At 45.3% G+C, this 26,923-nt stretch overlaps 2 protein-coding genes across 3 annotated transcripts in view; one reads left to right on the top strand and one right to left on the bottom strand.

The window, feature by feature from the left end:
- The window catches only part of C8B (complement C8 beta chain), a 37,503-nt gene extending 24,140 nt beyond the window's left edge, over nt 1–13,363 (top strand). For both annotated transcript variants that reach the window (XM_019742533.3, XM_088791159.1), the window contains 4 exons: nt 1,204–1,367; nt 8,098–8,251; nt 10,735–10,803; nt 13,031–13,363. In XM_019742533.3, coding sequence (XP_019598092.3) covers nt 1,204–1,367; nt 8,098–8,251; nt 10,735–10,803; nt 13,031–13,182 — 539 coding nt within the window. In that variant the 3' untranslated portion in view covers nt 13,183–13,363. The remainder of the gene's footprint in view (nt 1–1,203; nt 1,368–8,097; nt 8,252–10,734; nt 10,804–13,030) is intronic.
- Nucleotides 13,364–23,261: 9,898 nt separating this feature from the next.
- The window catches only part of C8A (complement C8 alpha chain), a 56,266-nt gene continuing 52,604 nt past the window's right edge, over nt 23,262–26,923 (bottom strand). Inside the window, exon 11 of the mRNA XM_019742534.3 lies at nt 23,262–23,893. Within this exon, the coding sequence (XP_019598093.3) occupies nt 23,742–23,893 (152 nt within the window). The 3' untranslated portion in view covers nt 23,262–23,741. The remainder of the gene's footprint in view (nt 23,894–26,923) is intronic.

Below are 26,923 nucleotides of genomic sequence, written 5' to 3'. Positions count from 1 at the left end.
GTTTTACCACCCATATGTATCACTATGTAGGATGGCTTAGTGTTGCTTGTTTTTGAACTTCATACGGATGGAATGTAACCTTTCCGTTCTGTTCTTTTTTTTTCATTCAACATCATGTTTTTGTGTGTAATTATCGTTAGTTCATTTCCATCACTGCATAGTATTTTATTGTAGGAGTATACCATTTTGTGTTGTCCATTTTAATGTGGAATTGGGGTTATTTTCTACTTCAAGCAATTATAATCAGGGCTGCTCTGGCATTCTTAGTCATCGGGTGCAACGTGCAAGCGTTTCTAGGAGTAGAATAGCTGGGTTGTTGAGCATGTCCTTTTTATAGACTAGCTAATGCCGAGCTGTTTTCTAAAATGGTTGTACCCATTTACACTCCTACCAGCTGGATACAGGACTCCCTTTAATTGATGCTCAAGTGTTATAGGCTCAAAGCTAAGTAGTCACTTTACACCAGTTCTTTTGACATTGGGCCTATAGACACGTTAGAATGGGAATACCTCACTGATGTGATTGAGTGCTTTTGGGGAAACTCCATGAGAAGTCAAAATAGTAATTACTTTATAGAAGATACTCTTGAGAGGGTATCTGTTGCATGCAGAGCCCAGCCTTTACAAATTTCCCAACATTTGTCATCCTACACAAAGAAGTGATATAGCTTAAAGCTTGGGCAGATCTATCTGGGTAAATTCCTTCGATCCAGTGCCTAAGATATCTTATCTGCAAAATAAGGATTACATAGTTCCTATTTCATAGTGAAGACTGAGTTAATACATGTACAACACTTAGTGACTGACGTGTAAATGCTCGCTAATCCATCTACCAATCTATTTACCTATCTATGATCTATCAATCTGTCTACATATGAATCCATCTATCTATCCGTCTCTCTGTTTACCTACCTATCTAACAGATATCTATCTTGCATAGACTCACTAGTGACTGGCATTTATAGATGCTCAGAATAAATGTCCCTTCCTTGTCCTGCCCCCAACTTGTGTCATGTGTGATTGGGTGAGCTGCCTTTGTCCCTTGCACCATGACTCCTTTGCTGGCAGGGATGTGTCTTGTCCACTGGTGTCTTCAAGGTGAGCTCAGTGACTATTATGGTAACCGGGTTATTGGTTGGGTTACAGCAAGTCCCAAGGTACAAAAGTCGATTCCCTGACATGCCATGTCTCTTGTCCGTATCAGACAGAAATAAGAGGAAGACCATGGTAGAGGACTTGGTGGTCCTTGTGCGAGGAGGAGCCAGTGAGTACATCACTGCCCTGGCATACAAGGACCTGCCGACTGCCGACCTGATGCAGGAGTGGGGTGACGCAGTGCAGTACAACCCCGACATCATCAAAATTAAGGTACAGTTGAGAAGCTCTTCTACCCACCCCCCTCTATTCAGGAAACAGCTATGAGGGGCTAGTGTGAGCCAGGGCATGGGATACAGAGCTCAATAAGACCCAGGCCCTAATCTTGAGGTACATGCATTATAGTGGAAAATGTATCTGGAGTGAACTGATGATAACGCACCGGCAGCCCCAGCTAGAGACTAGAGACCCCTGACTCCCATTCACTTGGGCCCCCAAGTTGCTAAAGAAAATTAACCATCAGCTTCTAATTCCAGCCTTCTTAAATTAATATGGTTTCCATTTCATCACGGAATTACTCATTCAGATATTTGTTCATGTAAACATTCATCCAGGCCACCAACCAATAGTTGTGAAGTTCCTGCCACGTGATAGGATCTAAGGCACTAGAGGAAAATAGAGGGAGGTGCGAGGATGAAAGATAGTCTGTGCTGAACAAGAAGACACATGCAGGCGTAACTATCTTACAGGACAGGATAACACATTATGCTAACCACTGACATCTTTTGGGCACCTACTGTACTCATGACACTCTGCCAGAGGCTTTCGCAGTGTTATTTCATCTAATCCCCACAAGAGTGCAAATTAAGTACTCTTATCTCTGTTTTGTGGCTGATAAAAATCAAGTTCACAAAGTTGCACCCATCTGTGGCTGCTCCAGCGTCTCTGTTAGGTCCAGACCTGAGACTTGCTCCTCTTCTCTCCCCACCAGACTTCCCTGTGGGTTTGATGAATAGAAAATAATGATCGCAACCACCTGCCACCAAACAAGAGCCGTTGTGCGAACTTAAACTAAACAGACGTTTGCTAGGACACAACTGTCATACACGTCAGCAGTGGCAGGTCCTTGCCTGTGGGGTCTTCAGTGCGGTGTCCGTGTCATATCTTACCCTGTCCTCCTCTTGCCGTCATCCGGACAGTTGTTGATGGGCCAGTGTCCACTCCCCGGAGATTTAGTCTTGCAGCCAAGGAGGGGAGTTGAGGGGCTGGAGCTCCGATGGGAGGCTCTGGAGTTCCCAACCCTGGCAGTTTCCCACAGGGTACTTATTTGTATGTCAAATGCATAGTTTCTGCAGAACAAGAAGGCTGCCATTCCGGTCCTCTCCTCTGCCACTTATTCAGTAGTGACACTTACGTGAGCACTGAGAAGGACGAAGTCAGCCACAGGTTGCAGGCAGCTGCAGAGAAATCTGGGATTGGCTGATGGCATGGTGACATTGATTGGTATCACATATGGGCATGAGGGAGACCAGAGTTCAGGGGAAAATAGATCCCTGGTATTTACTTTTTACTTATCTCTTCCCTGAATCTTTTATATAAAACTGAGAATTACTGGATTGCCCTGATTACCTATCTAACTAGGTTGGATGTGCCAGCCTGGGCATTGGGAATGTGAAGTGCCAAGCATATGATATATGATATGATATGATGATATGATATGATATGATATGATATGATATGATATGATATGATATGTAGTGTGTGTGTGTTTGTGCGGGGGGGTTGGGGGGGTCATGTTAGCGTGCTGAGCATCTCAGGCAGGCCTGCACACAACCACAGACATGCGCTTCAGGAGGCACAGAGGCTTCCCAGCACATGTGGGATGCAGTAGAAAGTCAGACCCACTGTCAGTGGAGTGCTAGGAAGGGCTGTGTGGGCTGGAAGGGGAGACGAGATTAGGGAATCAGAGGTGTTTTTAGGAGTAGGGGAAGAGGGATTGTCGGAGGTTTTTAAGCGCTTTCTCTGTATACTCCTAACAGGAGTTGGAAATACACATTCTGGGCATCCCACTCCTTCATGCAGCTTCTGGCAAGAGAAAACTGCAGATGGTTTCACATGATCTTAGACAAATTCTTCTCTGCAGAGTCAGCTTACCAGGTAGCTGGAGGAGCAATTGCTTTCCAGGACAGCAGAGCCCACTAGATAAGCAGTTTTTAGACACAGTGTTGGCCAAAGCTTCTGTACCTAAACTAGCATTAAAGACCAAGATCTGAAACATGATTTCTGTAGGAGCCGGGGAAGCAGGGAAGAAAACCACAGAGAACCCATTTACCCTGCTTACTGTAAACTTTAGACCCAGAAAGATGGCTCTCTGATCAAAGGAGAGTTAAGAGAAAGCACTAGGCATATAAAGAGGATTCTGAACACAAAAGATTGGCATGACATTCAAGATGCAGAAGACAAGTGTCTAAAATATAGCAAAGCAGAAGTAAATTTTAGAATGCATTTGCTTTGTGATTATAATAAAATTCAAGGAAACGAGGAATTTATGAAATCAAAAATAGAAGCTGAGCTGTTTAGACACTAGTCAGATGGAAAGGGAAGTAGCTGAATTAGGACGTTAAAAGCACAATAGCAGAATTAAAACCTGCGCTGGAAACTATAAAGAACAGAATTGACACTGCAGAAAATCGAGTCAGTGATGTGGAAGATGCTATAAAAATGTTCTTATAACGTAGAAGTGAAAGACAACGAGATTAAAACAACGACAGAAAAGAAATATGATGGACAGAGAGCACAGAAGCAGAAATCTAAAATTCAGGGACTTCTTCCTGAGAAAGAGACGACGTTAAATGTGAAGATGCATTCATCAAACGCGTAATGAGGGAAATTTCCCTGAGCTGACAGTGCAAAGTGAGCAGCTCATTGAAAAGTAGGCAAAAGTACGGAAAAACAAAGCCATACTGAAACACATTCTGGTGCATTTTATTTTGGACTTTTAGGAACAAATATGTCCTATGAAAATAAAAGTCTTACTGGTCTCAGAATCCTTTGCAACACAAAATGCCTGAAGATAATGGAGTGACAACCATGAGGCCTGGAAGGAAAAAGCTTGTGACCCAGTGAAATGGTCCTTAATGGAAGAAAAATCCCTAAGATACTTTGCGATATTAAAGGAATCAGATACAGCGTGGCCAGATTTAACAAATGCAAATGGAGGAGCTCTGAATTTCAGACAAGGAATAGGTTTTTAGTATGAGCATCTCCCCAGTATTTCATGGGGAGATGAAAGTTATTTGCTGTTTATGTGAAATTCCATTTTATCTGGGCATTCTGTATTTAACTGGCAATCATAGTCACAAAGCCTAGCATTCACGTACATTCTAGTGCAGTCAGGGTAGCTAGCCTGTGGTCTGGGATCCAGGCTAACGATGGAGAAGCCATTGTACAGAGATTGGGCATTGCTCAGGGTAGAAGGAAAAAAGAGATAGTGAACGGTGCCCACATAGGGCTCAGGAGAGCCTAAAGTATGCTGCAGTGAAACAAACCCTAAATCTCAGTGACTTAGGGCAACACACGTTTATTTCTCAAGCACACAACCTGTCCGAAGTGTATTAGCGAGGGGGCTTTTCTTATCCTCACTCAGGGTTCTAGGCGACGAAGGCTTTATGTTGTCAGGTGCTCCCAAGATCACCACAGCAGTGGTGAGGGAATGGGAAAAGTCACCTCCAACAGCTTCACCCAGGATGGGATACTCCCTCTGCTCACCTGTCAAAACAAGTCACATTGAAAACCTGTCCATGAGCATGGCAGGGAATTGCAGCCCTGCGACCTGCCCAAAAGTAAAAGAAGCTGATATATTTGGTAAACTGATACTGGCCATCACATCTTTCTCAAACAGTTTAGTCAAGGATTCTCTAAGAGCAAATTGACCAACAGGTTTAAAATACAGGTGTTGTGGTAGCATTGCCTGGTAAAATAGTGTTGGCCTTGAACTGCTGGATCTCACCCCCAGTAATAAAGTCTACATTTCAAATACGGAAACTGTGAATGTAATTAAATGGCAGGCTACACACCAACACAATGATTTTGCCACGAATGAAATTCTTAACCTGTCAGGAATGGTGCTGTGTATAAGGCACATCTCAAAGAAGTGGACAGCTCTCAGACGAACTCAGGTGATGAATTAATATGCAAAATGTTTAACTTCTCTGGGAATAAACATTAATCTAACAACACAGTATTATTTTTACCTATCAAATCAATTGTGATTAAAAATCTATAATACTCAAAGTCATTGAGAATAATGACATGAGAATATAAATTGGTACTACCTTATAGGAAAAGAATTTAACCATATATATATATCCAAAATATTAAAAATGTTTATAGATCCAATAACCCCAAATGAGGAGTTGACTAAAGAAATAATTTTAACAGTTGATAAAGATGCGTGTGTAAAAACATGCCTTGTTTTATGTTATTTGGAGAAACAAAAGACAAAAGGAAACAACCTAAAGATTCAACCACAGGAAGAGCTGCAGCTCATCCGTGCCACAGGATGCTATGCTGCCAGAAAAAAGAAAATCGTTTTATCAAGCAATATTAAATGGCATGAGAAAATGCTCATAATATGATGTTAAGTGAAAGAAAAAAGTAGACTAGAAAACTACACTTGTCTTATGCCACCAATTTGATGTAACTATTGGTCTCCATCTACCCATCCAAAAATACATACTGAAAGAAAATCAACCACAATGGTAGCAGTTCAAATCTTTTTCTGAGACTTACTGACTGTGTGACTCTGGTCGATCTTCTTAACTTTTCTGGACCTCAAGCTTGTTATCTGTAAAATGGAACTACAGAAAGACTACCTGCTTCATTCATTGCTGTGAAGATTAAGTTAGCTATTACATGTAAAGTATTTAGTTCAGCATCTAATAAATGTGAGCTATGGCAATAATTGTTATCACTAAGAATGATGTTCGCCAGGCTCTATTATAGAGAATTACGGGAAGTTTAATACATAGCATCCATCATCTCTTTGCAACAATATGATAAATAAAATTTTCACAAGGACAGGTATGCTAAGGACCCAATGATCAATGTGAGTAGTTAGGACTGTGTATTTGGGGGAGAAATGGGAAGGAAGAAGGAGGGAGGAAGGGAGGAAGAAGAGGAGCAAAGAGAAAGGCAGGAAACGATCAGCAAACGAAAGAGTGGACAGATGTGCTATGTTAACTTCATTTTAAAAAGGGAGCTGTGGAACTCTGAGGAGTTGCTGCTCAGAACTCCACCGAAGTTTACAAAATTTGGAGAACCCTGGAGTAGAGGTTGGAAATGGAAGTAAATAGTCAAGCCATTTTGAGCAATAATCATCAAGAACTAGTAGAACCAACAAAAGCTTTGGGTTAGAATCCTGGCAATGTGTTTTTTTATGACTTCTTTGACTTTGTTCAAGTTCGTTAACCTCACCTGAAAACAGGATGAATTGCCCTTGTGATGATGAAGTGGAATCATATTGATAAACTGCCAACACAGCACCTGGCACACAGAATATGCGGAAGGTTTATTCTAGTTCTGCATCTACCTTACTCTCTTGCTTGGAGCAAATCTCAGTGCTGGCAGGAAAAAACCCTGGGTGGTTAAAGGCAGCTTTTCAAGGTGCTCCATGGGGAAAGGAGACTGTTGGAAGAGCTCGTCATTGGTGTACAGCAAACCCACCTCCCGTCCCTCCCAACCCTCCCTCGCGTGCAGCCAGCAGGCTGGACGGTTCTGCAAACAGCCTCTGGATCAATTCATTGACCGCAAAACGGTGAGACAATGGGACCACCAAGGGGCCTTGCTTTGCCCACTGGGGCAAAGGTCAGCATCAGATGCATTAAGAAATGGAAGCAATTTTCTTCCCACTGGAGGCTTCTATTAGGCATGATTGCCTGCATTTAGACAGACCCCAAACTCTCCAGGGCCAGATTAGGAGAGGATCACAAACAAAATCTGGAGAGGAAACTGGCCCTGGAGCTGAAGCTAGAGCCCAGGGGCTCTGAGTAGTTTTAACTACCTTTTTGGACTTTGCCTCTGGTTTTCCCTAGCCCACATCCATCTGCGGCTTCCTCTTCTCAAACACTGTTATGCCCACTGAGCTACCAGCAACACTCTTTCTGCCTCCATGGTTGTGCTATGCACACCTTCTCCTCCATGCCCGCTGCTTGTGCCCTGATGAGATCTTCGGTCCCCCTTTAATTCATCCATCATCCACTTTCATCAGAGGTTTTCTCTAAGCTCAAGGCTGGACCCTAGAGACACAGGGCTGAGCAGTATGCAGCCCTGATCGCAAAAGGAGATTTCAACATAAAAAAGGTAATGACCATAAGGGAGCAAAAAGAATTTATATTGGCTAAGTAGTATAGACAGTGTTCTGAGTGTTTCGTGGGAGCAAGGTGCCCCACGAGCTTTGGAGCTCGGGAAAGCCTTCCTGGTGGTGGCTGTCTCATGATGTGAAGGCTTTTGATAGGTTTGGAGGGAGAGAGATGTTAGGACAAGGCTCCTTTAATACTTTCAAAGAGCTGCTTGAAAATCACCTCCTCCCCCCACCAAAGACAGATTAGCCACCTGCTCCTCTATCCATTGCAAGCTTCCACGGCTACCTGTGGCCACTGTGCTGTGAGGATGTTAGTACGCTGTCTCTGTCTCCAGATTCTGAGTTTCTTGCCAGTGGGGATTTTATCTTACTCTTCATTTATGCTGAATTCCTGGCACTTCAGATGTATTCAGGAAGTACTGGTTGACCTGAACTTGAGTGAGCTTATTTGTAGATGTTGGGTGGGGTGGGACAGAGAGACGATGAGGCGTCCATCCGCATGCTGTGGCATTTATCCAGTTCCATGTGAATCCACTTTGGTCTCCATGCACTGACCCCTGGCCGTTTCCTGTGCGGCCTTGCTGTACGCTTCTATCTGATAAATGTTGTCTATTGCAATCAATGCCTCTCCTCCCTTCCCAGGCAGAGCCTCTGTATGAACTGGTGACGGCCACAGACTTTTCCTTCTCCAGCACAGTGAAGCAGAACATGAAGCGGGCCCTGGAGGAGTTCCAGAAAGAAGTCAGCGCCTGCCACTGTGCTCCCTGCCACGGGAATGGAGTCCCTGTCCTGATAGGTACCAGGCAGCCACTGTCCCTTGTGGAAGCCATCCTCTGGAGGGGCTGGCCCTGGGGCCAGAATACATCATCAAAACCACATACCCTCCAGAGTATCTCAGGAAGAGTTTCTAGGTCAACCCCTAGTCTCTGCCTCAGGTCCCAGGGTCTGTCATGAAGCTCTCTCTTCATTGTCTCAGGGGGGAAAAGAGCCCCCTAGCCATTTGGAACCTCTTAAAGCTGAGCTTCTTCACCCTGACTGGGCATTTCTGTGTTTCCCCGAAAATAAGACCTAGCTGGACAGTCAGCGTGAATGAATCTTTTGGAGCAAAAATTAATAAAAGATGGTCTTATTTTGCTATTTTACTATTTACTAGTCTTACATTATGTTATATAAGACTCGGTCTTATGTTAATTTTTGCTCCAAAAGACGCATTAGAGCTGATTGTCCAGGTAGGTCTTATTTTGGGGGAAACACGGTAGAACTAAGGGCATACCTTGGAGACATTGCAATTTCGGTTCCAGACCACCGCAATAAAGCGAGTCGTAATGTTTTTGCTGGTGGAGGGTCTTGCCTTCCATTTGTAACACAACACCTGTGAAGGGCAATCATGGAAAAAAACAATAAAACAAGATATGCCCATACTTGAGACTTGCAGCCCTATGACGCCCGGGACCCAACCTGGCGCATGACGTGAGACTCTGGAGAAGGGCCCCTCATCAGGACGGTGAAACCCTCTCCAGGAAGTTCTAACCTGCAGCCTGGGTGTGACTCACATTGCTAAAGTCCCCATCTCTCCTGGATTGGACCCAGGAGACCCCTGCACTCAGCTCATGGCCAAGTGCACGCTGTTCCTGGAAGGCAGCAGATCCCAGCCCAGGCTGCATGTGAGAATTACCCAGGGAACTTTTCACAGAGACATAGCCCTGGGCCTTAGCCCAAAGTAATTAAAGTGAATCACTGGGATTGGTCTTTGGAAAAGCCCACCAGATGAGTCCATGGTAGAATAGGGCTGAGAAGCTGTTCTGCAGCTGAATTCACTGGCAGACAGGATCCAGGATTTCACTGTGTTTGTAGGCGAGTGGGAGTAGCTAGACTTGCCCAAAGAGTTACATTGAAATGCACTGGTGTTAGTCTGACTGTCTCCCACGGACTGAGAATGTAGGCAATTAGGACATGCTCCTGTGGCTGTCCAGATACCTAGGTTCCAGCCACAAGGGACACAGTGAGTGACAGAAGCATTGAACTGAAAACAGGAGCAGGCTGAGGCTGTGGGGTCTGTAACAAGTAATAGGGATGGACTCAGGGAATATCTTCTGCCCAAAGAAGGGGCCCTGGGCTGAGAAGGGGAAACCGTTGTGCGTGTCCTGACCCATACGTGGTGAGAAGATTAGGGGGCGGGGAAGCAGAGGCAAGGATGGGCCATTAGAATTTGATTCCTACCTGTAAGGATCACGTTGGGTTCACGGCAGCGGGCAGGGAAAAGGCAGACGCAGGGCCTGGAATCTAATTCCCCTTTTCTGATGAGCTAGCAAAACTCTAAGGAAGCGTCCAGTCCAGCCTGATGTTGAAACAGGACGATAGCAACTGGTCACAGCAGGTCCCAGCCCAGGGAGCAGGTGGAGTTGACAGAACAAACCACAGGGATGGAGCAAGCTCAGCAGAGGGGACACAGAGAACACCTGTCCTCAGGGAGAAAGACCCCGGCTGCCCAGCTGAGACTGAGGCGTGTGTGTAGCTTGTTGGACAGGAAGGACATGAGCAAAGCAGACAGCAGTGAGAGCCTCAGGCGGGGAAGTTCTGCCTTCAGGACAAGGACATATACGTGAGGGACAGTTTGGCAGAAAGTGGACCAGCTCACTGGCTCTAGGTTTTGATCCAGGGTCACTGAAGTCCCCCTTGCCTGGTGTGAAATTTGGACCTAGAAACTGGGACCCACCTGGGATTCTGCACTGGAGGTGAGGGAGAATATAAAACCAGGAACTGGGATATTCGCGGGACAATCCTGTGAAGAGATTTTGTGTGATCTAGGTGAAAGAAGCTCTAGGGTGACCTGTTACAGATTAACATAAAGAATGTCTTCCAAAATGTCAGAACTAGCCAAAGGTAGGATAAGACATCTAAGGGTAGTGAGTCCCCATCACTAGAGGTGTTCAAGCAAAGGTTAGACAATTATTTGTGGTGAAAATGAGCATCAGTGACCATTGGCCTCACCACTAATGTAGCTTCTGACTCAGAACACATCAGGCCACGTCAGAATTCTGCTAATGAGTAATAACAACTCCATATAATTTCCCCTGGTGGCAATAAACACCCTCTTTTACTAGCAAAAGACCCTCAAGAAAGGAGTAGGTATTCTTGGCACTGAACCTTCTTATTTCAAACCATTCAACTAAAGTTTGCCCTCTTTTAACCTAACGGAAAAGTAGTGATGTGGAGGGCTGAACTCCAGTTCTTTGCTTCACATGGTATAATTCACGCTCTCTGCACTGTTCTTTTCAGAATCACGTTGTGACTGCATCTGTCCTAATGGATTCCGAGGCCAAGCCTGTGAGATCACCTTTCGGGAAAGTAAGTAGTCTTTGAGAGTTGGTGGGGAAAGGGAACTCTAGAGAAGTCCAGAGAATAATTTGAAAGAGCAAGAGCAATGTTGGTGTGTCGGGTAGGGAGCTGGACACTATGAAACCTGATATCCATCCTAGCTCCAGAGTGTATATTTCATTTTCACATGAGAGCGCTTCGTGTTATAAGACTACTAATGCATGGCATTTGCAAGTAATCTCTTTGGATCGTTCTGGAATGCTTACCCTTTTTTTTTTTTTTAATTTAGTGAACTCCTATTCAGCCCTCAAAATCCAGCACAGATGCCCCTTGTTCTGTAAAAAATCTTCTAACACTACTCTCCCTACAAGTAAAATTAGTTAATTCCTCTTTGGGGCTCCTGTAGGACTTTGAACATTTATTACAGCGATTTATTACAACTCTTAGCACATTATATTTTGGGTTCTGTGTGGCTATTTCCCCTACATCTATGAGTAGGGATCATGTTCCATTTATCTCTGTGTCCCCATGTCCCAGCACAGCTACTGCTCAGTGTTAAAATAACAAATGAAAGAACAAACTATCAGTAAGATCCCCTCCAAGACTCAAATTCTTTGGCCTGTTTATTATCTAAGAGTTCTCAACCCCCCACCTCCTCCTTCCCTTTATTTTCCTTTCTGTGACTTTTTGGTGATACCATTAAAAAAGGAAATTGGCACATGCAGTGGAAACCACAAATATTTATTAGGCACTTTACTGTGTACCAGGTACCTTGCTGAGGACTTGGACTCAGCTGGGTTCAAATTCCATCTCTATCATTTAATAACTGTGACCTTGAGCAACTTACTGAACCCTTTGTGCCTCAATTTCCTCACCTGTAAAATGGAGCTGATGATATTAGCTATCTCATAGAGTTGTGTTGAGTTTCTCATGAGACGTATATATAGCACTTAGAATGATGCCTAGTACATTGTAAGAGCAAAATAAAAATTTGTTAGTTTGTTTTAAAGCTAAATAGTGCTGCATATACTACCGTATCCTTTTGTGTTTTACATATTAATTTTACATCTATTTGACATGTTTTGTATTTCCATATGTTAAATTTTACTTGTATTCAATTTGTATTTTACATATATTAAACCTTTTCATTTTTACAGCAACCTCATGAAGTAGATACTATGAGTTAAAGATGAAGAAACTGAGTTTAATGGGGCATGAACTAATTTGCCTAGTGGTCACATAGTTACCTTTGCCCTTGACTCCTGCCTTCACTGTTCCCCTCCCCAGCGAGATGCTCAGGGTTGTCTTCACTCCCTCTCCTCCCACATCTCAACCAGGCCCCCCACGGTGACCTGCCAGGGAGTGTGCAGTCAGTCCATCAGACAGCCACAGGATTTCTGCTGGTTAGAGGAGACCTTGGAAAGCTTCTCCTCCAGTCTTCTCAGTTTACAAATGGAGAGGCCCAGAGATATTAAGCAATGTACCCAGAGCTGCACAGTGAGTTAGAGCCAGATAGTACATGATGCATCATGGTGGATATAATTGATTATTGGCCAATCTCATCAATGACCAAAAAAATCCCTAACAGAAAAGCAAATGTCAGGGAAGAGAGTACAGTGTTACTACCTCATTTAAAACACACAACATTCACAGTAGATAACATAGTTCCCATTTTATACATTGAGAATGAACCTATCCAGCATCATGTATTGGAGGAGTGTCTAAGCTGAAACCATTCATTCAACAAATACTTACTATAGGGCCTCCTTTGTGTCAGCTTAGGTGCCGGGGTTCAATGGTGAGCAAATCAGATATAGTTCCTGTCATCATGGATATTTCTCTTTAGCAAGAAAGACCGACATCATTTGAATTGCCCCAGAAGTACATTTACACTTTTAATTGTAACTGCTACAGAATGCTCTAAGAGCTTCAAATATGAAGAATTGATAGAAAGTTAGGGGTCAGGGGAGGTTTCTCTGTCAAAATAACACTTGAACTGAGATCTGAAGGGTGAATAGGATTGACCAGATGAACAAAGGAGGGAAGAGTATTCTGGCCAGGGGGAGCAGTATGTGCAAGGGCCCTGGGGTAGAAGGGAGCATGGTGAATACAATGGCCTGAGAGAAGGACAGTTGACTGGAGGGGGTAGATCAGAGATTCAGACTCCTGAAGCCTTTTAGAATGCACGCCCCACCCACCTGTAGGGCAGCACAGTATAATAGGGCTAATTAATGTTCCTTGACCTTCTTTCTTATAGATGTCCCCATTGATGGGAAGTGGAATTGCTGGTCAGACTGGTCTCCGTGTTCTGGAGGACAGAAAACAAGACAAAGGCAGTGCAACAATCCACCTCCTCAGAATGGCGGCAGCCCCTGCTCGGGCCCTGCTTCAGAAACACTTAACTGTTAGGTGGAAGGGAGAGCGTCTAGTAGCAGATGACACTACTGTGGGCGGCACTCAGCGAGAGCTCTGAGCCCTGAGGAGCTCAGGGTAGCTCACCCCCACCCCAGCCGCCACCTAGGGCCAGCCCAAGGGTGGAGGGCAGTGGCATGCAGGATGTTTAAAATAAAAATGTTACTTGTAAAATGCACATTGATTGGAACAAACAGTGAGTTAACAATCGTGATAAGTTCCTGAAGGGCTTAGACCTCTTGGTAATCCTCGCTTTGCTCATCTCTACAGTTTTATTTCGCTCACATTTACTATCAGCCACATTTACTATGTTGGGAGTTATTTACATTGAAGTCCTACTGTCTAGCAACATCTGGCTCATAGTAGGTGCCCAGTAATGAATCAATGGATTCATTGTTGCTCCTCCCTTGAGGAGTATACCGTCTCGTTCAATGACCATGGCAGTTAATATTTTTTAAGTGATTGCTATGTGCCAACCACAGTGGTCAGTGTATTAATTCATTTCACCCTCATGATGACCTTGTAAGGTGGATGCTATATGGTGGCCTATTAAACAGCTGGCAGAACTGAGGCTTAGAGCAATAAAGTGGCTTGTGCAGGGTTACACAGTTAGGAAGTGAGCAGAGCTGGGCTGCAAATCTGGGCTCTCAGGCTCCAGGGTTTAAAACTGCATTATCATGCTCCCTTGCTCTCAATAGATGGGCATTTGATTAACAAAGAATTTTTAATGAAACAAAATATAGGAGAAACTGTTGTGTGTGTGTGTGTGTGTGTGTGACACAGATCTTCCCCGATGTGTCCTGAGGGGAGTGGATCTGGGTTCCTCAGCTCCCTTTGGCGAGTGAGCACAGGAAGCGTGGTTGTGTATGTCACAACCAGGAGTTGTGGACTCGGGCTGAATCATCGTGACGTGACTGGGTACCCAGAGAAGATCCTGAGTTAAAGATAAGAGCCAGGGAAACTGGTCACTGAATGAGAGACAATTAAACAAGTAAGATTTTTAAAAATAGAGGCGTGGTGTGGTGGCTGGGACAGGAAACATGTCAAGGAGAAGTTCCAGTTAATGGCTGTGGGGCGTGTGCAATGAGAACGTTCCCCCACCTCTGTACCTTCCACCTTGCTCACTCATGCTCTTGTGCGAACCCCGTTTGGGGGAGGGAGGTGCTTGAGGAGGAGAGTAAGAAGGCATCTGACCTTCAGGTTACTAAAAACCAAAATATTTTTATTCTTTAGACTAAGTCAAGTGATCACCTAATCTTTATTGCTCTCGTTCATTCTATCATATTAAAAACATCCCTTAATATATTTTTTGCTCTTGGGCACTTCCTGTCTGATGACAGAACTTGATGTGAGTTTGTTGAAATCAAATTGGTGTGAAAAAAAACCGGTCGATGAAAGGTGAATTGGTTCATCCTGTTTTCAACTAATTTATTCTTGGCTACGTCATCTGCTTTGAATTTGCTACTGGGCCCAGTACTGGGGCCTAAGACCAAACACGTCCATGACACCAAAGCATGGGGCACCGCCACACACCAGTCTGGCCCACCCAGCTATCTGGAGCTGTCAATCAAACAACCACCAGAAGGAGCTGATATTTTACTGCTCAGGGTTTGTTGCAGCAAGCGTGCGAAAGCTGTCTATCTTCCTGCGTCCTGGTGTCCCCTGCAATTGAGCTGACGGGTGTGGGCCTTTTTTTGGCTTAATATTATTTCTTTGCTGTCTGCTGTTATTGCAACAGGCTAATCCAATAATGGTTTATCTCTTTCATTATACCGAGACCGAATAATTTTCTTGAGTTATAATCTATCTTCTTTGAAGATTCCCCAGAGATGGGGAAGAGAGGTTCTGTCTTTGGTTGACGGGAAGCTCCGATGAAGCCGACAGCAGCACGTCGAAGCCAGCGCCGCCAAATTAAATTCTGAATCTCAATCACAGCCACCGTTTCTAATGGGAAATTTGAGTTGATTATGGCGATGACAGCCCAGGTTCACGTTTATTGCATTTAGCAGAAATTGTTTATCCTATTAAATATGGTCTTGAAGGAGAGACAATTGAATTGTGGAACACCGGTGAATACCCAAGTGACACCACAGCCCTGCTAAACTGTGTAATAATTATATTCTTATTTGTGGGCTAAACTTCCCCTCGTGGCTCTTTTTGCAAACAAATGTACTTAGGAGGAGGCTGAAACATAATGTAAGAATTAAACAAAATAAATGCAAATCGTGCTTTTGGAAAACCTTGGCAACGGTAGCTCGAACCAGCGTACCCGTGTAGGAGCTACAGTGTCCGTGGGGCACAGTCTAGGCAGTGGTTTGGCAGTGATCCTGGAAGCTCGAACAAGATACCTGGATGTGGGAGAGGTTTGCATCCAAGAACATAAATCCCTGAAATTCTGTGAGCTCTGCCGCGTACTTGATGCAGGGGTATGGGGGTGGGAGTCCTGTGTCTGTCCTTCCACCTTGGGTGACCTTGGGCTAATAACATAACTTCTGTGGGAATAACAATTAGTATTATAATCACTGCCAATTACAGGGTGCTTCTTAGTTTATGGAGTCTTTTAGCCTACAGTATCTCATTCTATCTGAACTGGATGGGGGTAGATATTAATACAGTCATCAGGTGACATGTAGAGAAAGCTGCAGAGGGAAACCTGATCCTTCCAATGAATGAGCGGACTATGAAAATCAAGGTGGGACTTCGAGGGAGGCCAGAGGAAAGAGCATCAGCTGGCTGAGAAGCCAGAGGAAAATGCCATCTTTGTTTTAAAGAAGAGAACTCTGGCCTGCTCCCAGGCACTTATAAAAAAGCCCCAGGGAGAGAGTGTGCCTGGAGGAGAAAGCCCTTGGGACACCAGCCGGGTCTCCCTGGGGACCTTCGTGATTAGCATCTTGATGGAGAAATACTTTGTTTTACAGACTGAAGATGCCCTTAATGACATTATGTCTATTTGCCAATGTTTCCAGACTTTGCAGACATTGTAATATAATTGACTCATTCGTCACCTCCTATTCCTTCTCAAATGTAATGTCCATGGAAACGGGGAGTGTCTGTGTACCGCCCTCCTATGTCTGTAGTACCCCATGCAGTGCTTGGCAGAATCAGACAATGATAAATAATTGTTGCATGAATTCGTGAACGGATGCAAAGGGACGTGAGTGGGACCAAGGGCAGAACCTTCCCAGGCCGGTGAGAAACTTCAGTGAATTGGTTGCACGTGATGGTGGCATCATGAAGTTTGGGGTATAGAACCCTGAGAAAAGGGCAACCCACACAGCAGTGGCCAGGGCCTTCAGCCAGCTTCATGGGCCGCGTTGCAAACAGAGTCAAGTAAAAGAGGCAGCAAAATAGCTGATACCAGGTAAGGACTGATCGTCCTTGTTTAGAGGTGTTGGTGTTGGTGACTTCCCGGGGTTGGAGACTTCCTGGGGTTGGTGACTTATGCATCTGGGAAGCAGAGAAGTCTGCAATCATGGGTGGGGTAACCCTGAGAAGCACATTTACAGGTTAATGAAGAAACCAAGGCTCAACAGGGCTCACAGCCCTTCCCAATATGTAGCAGAGGCAGGAAATGAATAAGGAGTAACTTAAAAACAATCGCCGTCTAGCATTCTGCCTCCTCGTTTTCTCCTTATAGATTTGTCGTAACCCTAGAATGCCCACATAAACCGTAACAGCGACCCGCTGCAATGGTATGCTTTAGGTCTTTGAGATTCCCTGTTTGTCGACAGCTGTTGTGAAATCGGAGTTTTCTATCTGGTATGTTCTTCTTTGAGTTGTCTTTCTTAAATGTTGGGCCAGATTCCAATACTAAAGGACTCAGGAATTCAAAGATGGGTTTATTGAGATGCCCCGTCGGGACAGCACGACCTCTTAGGCAGAACTGGAAACGCAGATGAAGAGGCCGAGCGGCAAAGTGCTTAGAAGTGTGTGCTCTGGTGCCAGATTGCCTGCATTTGTGACGTGGCCTGGCTCTGTGACTTACGAGCTTTGTGGTCTTATGCTAGTTACGTAGCCATCTGTGCCTCTGTTTCTTCATCTGTAATTTGGGAGTGGTGACAGGAGCCAACTCCTGGGGTTCCGAGAGCGCCTGGGACAAAGTCAGCCCTCCATAGTTAGTTATATCATGGACACCACTGTTTCTGGAGATTCTCAAAACAGCAACAAGAACTACGGTTTGTTTGTTTGTCTTTTTAAAAGTCATTTAAAACTGCTTTACAGACATTTCGGTGTGAAACCCACTACAACGCGTGAGAACAAGAAAGATGTAAAATAGCTTGGCACCTAGGAGATGTCTTAATAAAGGACCCGCAGAGCTTTTATATCCCAAGCTCTGGCTTATTAAGGGGAAATGGAACAGCATAATAACTAATATTTGCAGAGGGCATTACTAGTTACAAAGAACTTCCACATACTTAATCCAGCTTAATCCTCTCAATGCCTGCAAGAGGACGGATTTATTATCTGCCTCTGACAGGTGATGAGACAGAGCCTCGGAGAGACCGAGCAGTTTGCCCAAGACCACACAGCTTGAGAGTGGCAGGATGGCCTCAGTCCGTGGGCTGCTGCCACGGTGCTCCCTGTCTTCCCCCCGCAGATCCAGCTTCAGTGCCTGCCCACCTGCTTAGAAAACACAGAGAAAGGCCCCTGGTCTGGCATTTGGTAGCAGAGAAGCAGAGCCATTTGGAGGGCTTTGGGGCAGACAGGGGTGTGAGACCCGATGCCACCATTTCCTAGCTGAGTGACCTTGACAAGTCACTTATCCGCTCTGTGCCTCAGTTTCCTCATCAGATGGCGCAGAGACTCCAAATCACACAAGTGTAAGGATTGAATGACGTGACATATGCAGAGGGATTGCTGTCACCACGAAGTGCCTGGCACACGGTGGCTGCTCACCTGTCTTCCCATTCTCGGGTGCTCAACAAACCAATCCTGCCGAGTAGGTGCTTTTTTTTAAGCCTCTGTCTCTTTGAGCAGGTAGACTGCATGTTACAGAAAAGAAAAGGAGAAGGAACTGGGATTGTGTTTGCAGTGGGAATTCGTTGAGGGTTGTCAAAGGGAGTCAAGTGGCTGGTCTGACAGCACCTCTGTGCAGAAGGCTGCTCCGGAGCTGGGGCTCTGCCATTATCCGTGGCTGTGTCCACCAGTTATCTCGCGTCTACACCTTGCAACCCCAGGTGTTCCTTCATCCATCATTGACCGTGGTCTGGTATCCACTACTCTGTCCCCCACCATCTCCTGCCAGACGAGCCTCCTGGTTAATAAGCCAGTTTGTTCCTATCCTGAAAACTATCTGATTCTGGCCCCTTTTATCCCAAATGCCATCCATCCATCAACTGCTTGCTCCACATGCGTGGTTAGGAAAATGGGAATGGGGGAGGGAGGCAAATAATAGATAAAACTTCTTAGCTGCTATCTCTAAAGAAATAGAATGGATAAATAGATCCGTCAGACATGTATCATGCCACTGGAAAGCAAAGTCCATTTGTTAAAAATAGGTTAGGACGGGAGGATTTATCTCACATTTTAAGCTGTTAATACAGAAGGGAAACATATTTTCCTTTCTCTCTCCCAGGGGAGGGGGAAACCCCAAGGCCATGAATACAGAATTTGTAACTCAAGTTGATGGACTGTCCTTCACTAAGGTGGAAAAGGCGGGCTCTCTCCTAAATGGGTGCAGCCTATAGGAATGGTATATACAGGCTCTCCCCTATGCACCAGGAAGGTTGCATGATGAGGAGTCCTGGGAAAACGTCTTCCATAGGGTTCTCTCTCACAAACTCCTACATGCTACATGCAAAGCCTATTTCAGAGCCCCTCCCTCTAGCCCAGAGGGATCAGAGAGAGAACAACATCTAACAGACTTTTGCTAGGAAGCTCCTATGTGCCAAGCACTATGCTACGTAGGTACTGGGGCTCCACAGGTAAATATCAGTGCCCATCTACCTTGCAAGAAGTCACTGGTTGTGGGTATAGACAAGTAGGTTACAGTGATGGAGTATGTAAAATGCTGGAACACAAAGGCCTATGAGGGAGTAGCGCCTGATGAACTGTGGGAGAATGGAAGGGGTCGGGGTTGGCTTTCTGGGTGAACAGAGACCTAATCTATACCCTGAAAAGCACTGGTGAAGAGATAGAAGATGGGAGCTAGCAGGTGGGGGTCCTTTGGGGTAGTATGTGCAAAGACCTGGAGGGGACAAGAAACACAACCTATTTAGGAAACTAAATTGAAAGTAGTTCATTCTTTTAACAAATATTTCTTTAACCTCTATTCAGGCCAAATACCATTCTAGGTACTGGGATCTAGCCATGAAAAGTTGCATATTAATGAGGGAGGTGTATGAAGGTGGGAAACAGAATAAACAAATCTATAATGTCAGGAAGTGATGAGTGCCATACAAGAAAAATAAATGAGGGTAAAGTCTTTGGAGGGGTAATTTTTGAGCAGAGACTTGACTGAAACTAGGGCGTGAATCTTGGATGAGCTCATTTAGGGGACGAGCATTCCAGGCAGACGGGACAGCCAGTGCAAAGGTCCTGGGGCATGAGAGAATTTGGCACGTGTGAGGAATAGCACAAGGCTTGAATGGTTGGAGCAGCATGACTGACGGAAGAGTGAATGGAAGGAAACAAGGCAGAGAAACAGCCCAGGGCTCGTCATTATAGGCCGTGGTATATCATGTTCAGGACAATAGATTTTTTAGTACAGTTGGTTCATAGTGAAAGGGGAGGTAAAGATTGGTACTTGGTGTCAGATCAGAGAGAATCTTGTGAATCCAGTTGAAAATGCTCGGGCTTTATAGCAGTGGTTGTGGGATGTTGAACCACCAGGAGCACGTGAGGTAAGAAAGGGAATGACTGGAAAGTGGCCATCTGTGCAAATCTCCCCAGAACCAAGGGTCTGCTGCCTCAGGAAAGGCCCAGTGACCAAACCCGAGGTCCAAACTGAGCTGTCCCCAGCTTGAGAATGGCCAGGGCTCATCGTACCCCTCGCCCACCCCACCTCATGCTTTCCACTTCTGTGACTTTGCACATGCTATTTCCTCTTGATTATTTTGCCCCTCCTTCACCTTTCTTTGCTTGTCTGACTCCCACTCATTTTCTCACTTCCTTCTCTCCGCTGGCCACCCTCTCCTCCTACAGCCCCTACGCTTCCTGCTGGTCGAGGACCTGCTGCCATTGGCCCCAGGCTTCTCCGAGACCAAGCGTTCTTCCAGGGCCAAGATCCTTCCTGGTTCATTTCTGTACCGCCAGCACCCAGCACACGGCCTGGCACAAGAGCTCACCAGAGTGCTTTACCCATTTCCCGACTGAAGGCGTAGCAACCTCCATTGTCCCCTTTGCTCATCCGTTTCCCAGCCCCTTCCTCTCACGACTCCTGATGGCTTCACTCTGCCATCTCTCATTTCTGCAGTGTGGTTTTTGAAGCCTTCCCTTCCTCTCTGTCCATTTTCTCAACCCTAAAGGCATATCGTTCAGCAGAGATTCATTGAGTGCTGAACTCTTTAGATCTTCCTCTATCTCAAAGAAAAAAGGGGAAAATCATCTCCTTACTGCTTTTCATTCTGTCATTAATTTACTTTTCAAAAGACGCCTTGTCAAGCCGAAGATTATATCTTTAAACCATGTTTTTCCATCCTCTATCTATAAAACCTTAGATTATAGATCTCCTGAAAGGACCTGAGGGAGAATACATTTGACAAGCTTTATGCCTTTTACTTGGTGAGAGCTGGGCGTTCTTTAACAGGGAAAGGTGCAGACCCAGTGAAGGGTGTCTGCTTCTGAAACTGCCACTGCTGCTGTGTTTTCATTTCTAAAGCTGCTGTGAATGCAGCATCCACAGAGGAGGGGGACAGACACTGGCCTTGGTTCTGTGACTCAGATGACAGGAAGATGGCTTTGCTCAGCGGGTGGTTTGGGCTCACAGGGGATTGAGGCAATTGGTTAATCGCAACGTTCTTGTCTCCACCTAGATTACTACACTTACTTCCTAAGCGGTTTCCTTGCCTTTGGTTTCTTCCCTCTCCCCTGCATCCCCACACCACCCTACAAGTCCCTCCACTGGTAGACAGGAGCAGGCAAAGGTGGGAAAGTGTGTGCCTGATGTATGGCATTCAAACCCTGGCTGGCCTGCCAGTTCTGTGACCCATGAGGCTCAGCCTCGCCAAGATGTGGTTTCCTTAGCTGTGCAAGGGGTCTCATGAAACAAATCTCAAGAGATCCTTGATAAGACTAGATAAAATAATACAGATAAACCTTACTGTGGCTGCCCTTTCCTTTTGTTGCTCACCCCTTTCCCCTGAACATATAATGACTCCTCAGTTCTCAAAGGTTCTCAACCTTGGCTGCACTGGAATTGCTTGGGGAACTTTTAAAACTACAGATGTCTGGCTCCCACTTCCAAAGATTCAGATTTAATTGGTCTGGGGTGCAGCCTCTGGGCAGCAGGGCTTTTAAAACTCCCCAGGTAATTCTGATGTGCAGCCAAGATTGAGCACCACCACTTTTAGATCAAGTGTGAATGTCCTCCATAAAATGTGCACTTGGCCTGGCCACTCCGGTGTCCCATCACTTTGTAGCATGTAACTACCACTCCCCAGTAAGTAATGAATTGAAATTAATCATTAATGTAAATTAACATAAACGGTAAATTAATGACAGGATGAGAAGCAAGAAGGGAGTTTTTTTTTTGTTCTTTCAGGTAGATCTAAAGAATTCAGAAATAAAATTTTAAACTATGTTTTAATTAATAATAGTAACAATAATAGGAAGGGTGATGCTAATAATTTTGTACGTGGCATACATGGTGCTAAGTGTTTTATGTAACTTATATTGTTAACACGCACCAACTCGTCTCTCCCCATTCTCAACACAAACACCTACACACACACCTAACCTGGTCACATGCTGAATTTCTATCTTAAAGGTCTCCTCTCTCTTTGCCTACTTCAAAAATCCCTCAAAGTCTAGGTCAAGCTCCATTCTATATATAAAACACAGACAAGGAAAGATCACGTTCTCTCCCACCTGACCTCCCTTGGCACTTATTTTGTGTGTCACATATTTTGGCATTAACTTAGCAATTCATTTCCTATGTCTTCAAAACCCCTTCTAATTGTGTCATGTCTGCATAAATCTTATTACCCTAAAAAGATTGAGGTTTCTGGGAGGATAGGAAGCATCTATAGACAGTGATACCTTGGTTTTCGAACATCTCCGTTGACAAACATTTCGGTTTATGAACACCATAAATTTTATGGATCTATGGTATCATTAGATAATAAAATGCATGCTAAATTTTCAGTTTTAGGGGTTGATTTTAAAGGTCTGGAATGGATTAATCTATTTTGCATTACCTTCTATGGGGAAACCATGCCTCAGTTTTCGAATGTTACTGAACTCGTACGGTCTTCTGGAACAGATTACGTTCGAAAACCAAGGTACCACTATATGTATATATGTGTCAGTCAACAGAGGTTTCTTATAGCAACTAGGAATGCAAATTCTACCTTTAAGGAGCTCGCGGTCTATAGGAGAAACATATAGGCAAACAGAAAAGTCAGTGCGATACGACACGTTCTCTCTTCGAGGCATCGCTGGAATGCTCTGGAGATAACCGAGGCAGGCGGTGCGATGGGCTCTCCCTCAGGTACCTGGGTCAGGGAGGGTGCACTGATCGTCACCGGTTGGCCCCTCCAATCCACGCTCCACTCTGGGAGGCTGGCCACTGTGGACCCCGTCTTTGAACTGTCTCTTGAGTTCAGTCCCTCACTTCATCCACAAAGGCTTGGTAGGTCCCTCCCAACTCAAGGCACAGCCCTGGCTTCTGGGGACACAGTGCTGAACCAAACAAAACTGATCCCTGCCTTCAAGATGGGGGAACAGGTCACAAATAGTCACAGGAGATATGGGAGCCAATATACAATTACTAAGTGTGAAAAACGCAACGAAGGAAAAGCACAGTGTGCTGTGAGAAAATAATTGGGAGAAATGTGATACGTGTGGTAAGAACTTAAGCAAACGAGAGATTAACGGAAGGAATACAAGGAAATATTGAACCCACATGAAGAAACATGGAAGGAACTCAAGTTAATCTTTAATTTTTTTTCTCATTATTCCAGTGTGTCTGCTTATCCTATCAACTAATAATCATTCTATAAATGAACAAATATAATTATCAAAGAAGTGAGATAATTTCCGTCGTACTTTGTTGTATTGCCCATTGATTGTTTCAGGAGTCTAACTGTTAATATCCTATAAGTTCCTCTAAGACATGGATTGAGATTTCTCCTTTTTTGTTGTTGTTGTTGTTGGGTGATCCAAAGTGCTGTGAGCAGGACCAAGATTCTAGTTAACACTCAACACCCAGTTGTTCAATGACAGAGTTTTGCGGGTACGAAAACAGTTGGTTGTAGATGACACAGCCTGGTCTTAGGACTGGGAGAGGTCAGGACAAAGAAAAAGTCCATGGCGATTGGCACTTTTTCTCAGCTGCAAGAAGTCTTCATCCAGTGGTCCATGCAGGGAGAGATGTCACTGCCTGTGCCCAGAGGCCCTCAGCAAGACTGGGTCTGCACTGTCCGCCCTGAACACGAGGCGCCTCCGTTCTTGGGAGGAGGGTTATTGCACTCTCTCCTCCTTTCCTGAGTGCCCCCTGTGCAAGCAGACCAGGGGGTCCAGCAGCTCCAGCTACCATCTGCCTTGGCTCCTGCACAGACAATTTCCCAGGGAAGGAGGAGGTTAGCATACAAGGAGCAGCTGGACAGTGTGGAGGGAGGACCACCCGTTGCCCGAGAATGGCGTGCAATCCCCTCTTTAGGGAAACGCCTTGGAGTAGCCAACCAAGACCTCTGTGTTTGCCACCTCACACTTAATTTGAAACTATGGATGGAGTGAGAAGAGGCCCCTGGAAGCCCATCTCATGAAACTGAAGTCTGCAGTTCCATGGAAGACGGATAGCAGAGTCAGGCAGGGCGGTTTACTCCTCTGGAAGAAGGACACAGAGCCACTGGAGGGTGTGAAGAGCAGTGAGCACAGACAAAGGCCAGCCAGACACCCCTATGGAGAGCTGGGCTTTTGAATGAGGGCTTACAAATCAAACCCCTTCAGACTCTGACAGTGGGGTCGGGGTGGGTGGGGGGTGGGACAGATTCTCTGCACAGAGCATCAGAATGCACACCCTGACCAGGTGGCTATGGAAATCCAGCTTATACAATCCGCCCAGCCCTGGGCTGCTGCATCCTGACGGCTCTGTGCCTTTGGGCAAGCTCGTCTTCCCTCAGTCTGAGATTGCACCTCTGTAAGATGAGAAGGATGGACTACTCTGCTGGGTTACGCCATGGCTGTTTTTTTCATTACTGGTTGTTTTTGGGGTTTTTTTGTCAATGAAATCTGACATGGGCCCTGACATGGAAGTCAGATGAAAGTAGAGCTGTTCTGTTTGAAGCTGGGGTGTCTATTAGGTTCACCATGCTCCCCTGGGGCAGCCCCTAAGACCCCAAGTTTCCTCAGATCCCAGTGTGAATATCATTGGATTAGATTATCTTCAAGTCCCTTCCAGCTCTGTAATTATACTCCCCGGTGGGGCAGCCATAGCAGGGTTCTCTGTCTCTGTTTCTCCCACCTCTGCGACTCAGTCCCCACAGGCGAAGGTGTGCTGGGAAAATCCCTAGGGACCTGCATCAGGGGGTCTCCATGGTGGCTGACTCCCTAGTCTTAGATTCTTCTTGCCAGATGGATCTGGCAAGTTCCATCTGAGATCTGAAAGTTCAGTCTGAGCCCCAAGGCCACCTGATGTCCATTTCCTGCTTGGAACGAGGTTGATGGAACACCATGAGCTGCTTGCAATTGACTGAATATAATCATGCAGGAGGAATGGGCCTGTGAGGAAGAGGACACAGTGCCCTGCAACCGCCCCCCCCAGATCATTGGCATCTTGTCCCCCTTCAATGACCATCATGTGTACATATAACTCAGCGTGCACCAGCACTGAGCCCCGCATTGGACCGTTGGAAAGACATGTCTACGTAATTCACACTCCCTGATCTTCTGTCTTATGCTGTGTGGACAGGGATCTGAGTAAGTCACTGGTTCTCAGGACCCTTGACATGCTGTAATTATAATTACACAGGCAGGTTCCCATGTTTGTCCCTTTAAACCAGGTCAGGCCGGTAACTAAACTGGGAAAGACCCTCAGATTCTCTGCCCTCATTCCCCAAATTTCCTGACTCTTAAGATATAAATCAGTAGAATGTAACAGTTGAGAGCTTGGGTCTTAACATCTGACTTCTTGGGTCCAAATCCTGACTCTGACACTGCCCAGCTAGAGCAAGTTATCTCACCTTCCTTCTGCCCCAGTTTCCTCATCTGTAAAACGGGGCCAATCATACTATTTATCTCATAATATTCTTGGGGAAATAAAAAAGTTCACGCACATGAAGTGTTGTGATAGTGTCTGGCCCAGAATAAGGGTTAGTTATTCTTTCTATTCATTGACCTTTGTTCCCTCTGGGAAAGCTGCCTGGTCTGTGGGGCCAATGGGGGCTGACACCCAATCCGCACTCTGCTTGAAAATTCAAAATATCCCTGGGCTCTGGAGTTCAGCAGTATAAGTCCCATGTGGTTTTCTTTGTTTCTTCCAATTTCTCCACCTATCAGGTAGCACCTTTTTCCAATTCACATGAGGAAACTGTAACAAGTTTGGCCCTGGTAATTGGTGTGCTTGTTTTTTTTCTCCCTCTTCATCCTCCTTCATAAGGACTCTGGAACTCACTCGCCATCTTGGCTTACCCCTCTCAGGATCCCTCCTATAGAAGAGCAGGCAGCGTGTTGGGCCCTGATTTGTAGTCTTTTCGCCAGCACAGGAGGGGTTTAGACAAGGCCCTGAGCCAGGACAGATTGTCTAGCAATGGACTTATGTCTTCCTCTTAGTTATCATAGAGCCTGCCACGTGTGGTAGCTACTTTCATCTTCAACACAACCTGTGACGAAGGTGCTGATGCCATCCCCACTATTCAGGGGATGCCCAGATGAAAACTGACAGCACTGGGTTGCTAAGATCTATGTGACACCAGAGCTACGCTGCCCTGCTTCCCATTTAGAACTACTCTCCCAGTGAGGAAGTTATAACCCACCATCCTCTCATTTAAAACCAGGCTCTGTCCCATCTACCTTGTGCTTCAACAGTTGGTTTTATGGACCCAAGAGGCATACCTTAGGTCTGGCATACCATTCAGATCTTTTCTTTTTTCTTTTTTTTTTTTCACCTTTTTATCATTGCAGTTGCCAATCAAGATTGATTTATACACCAATGTGGTAGGCCACATTTTGCCATTATTCCATGTACCATATAAGCAGTTTTGTGTGCATGGAAAAACAGGTGGTTCAGGGATCGGGGTACGCAGAGGGATTCTTGGAACTCAGAAAAAAATTTAAATGAGAAAAATGAGCCCCAGAAAAAAAAGAAGTAATTAACCAGTGTCTCACAGTAAGTGAGTGAAATAGTTGGGAGTCACATCAGGTCTCCAGACATCTTCATCAGTTAAGGGGTGCGAATTTCTAACCCTTTTCTGAGAACCTTCTTCCATGGTATCAGCCAGTTCATGCTGCAGATATATATATTTCAACCTTACTTGCCTCACCTTGGTTTTAATTATAACTCTGTGGACCGTATTTGCAACTACTTAAACCTTATAGTGGGTTGAATTGTGTCCACACCACCACCACCCCTCCCCGCAAA

This window comes from Rhinolophus sinicus, chromosome 14 (genome assembly GCF_057876585.1).
Source record: "Rhinolophus sinicus isolate RSI-liver-muscle chromosome 14, RSI-T2T, whole genome shotgun sequence".
NCBI lineage: Eukaryota > Metazoa > Chordata > Mammalia > Chiroptera > Rhinolophidae > Rhinolophus > Rhinolophus sinicus.
The sequence above is the reverse complement of the archived record's forward strand: the minus strand, read 5'-3'. Positions and strand labels throughout refer to the sequence as shown.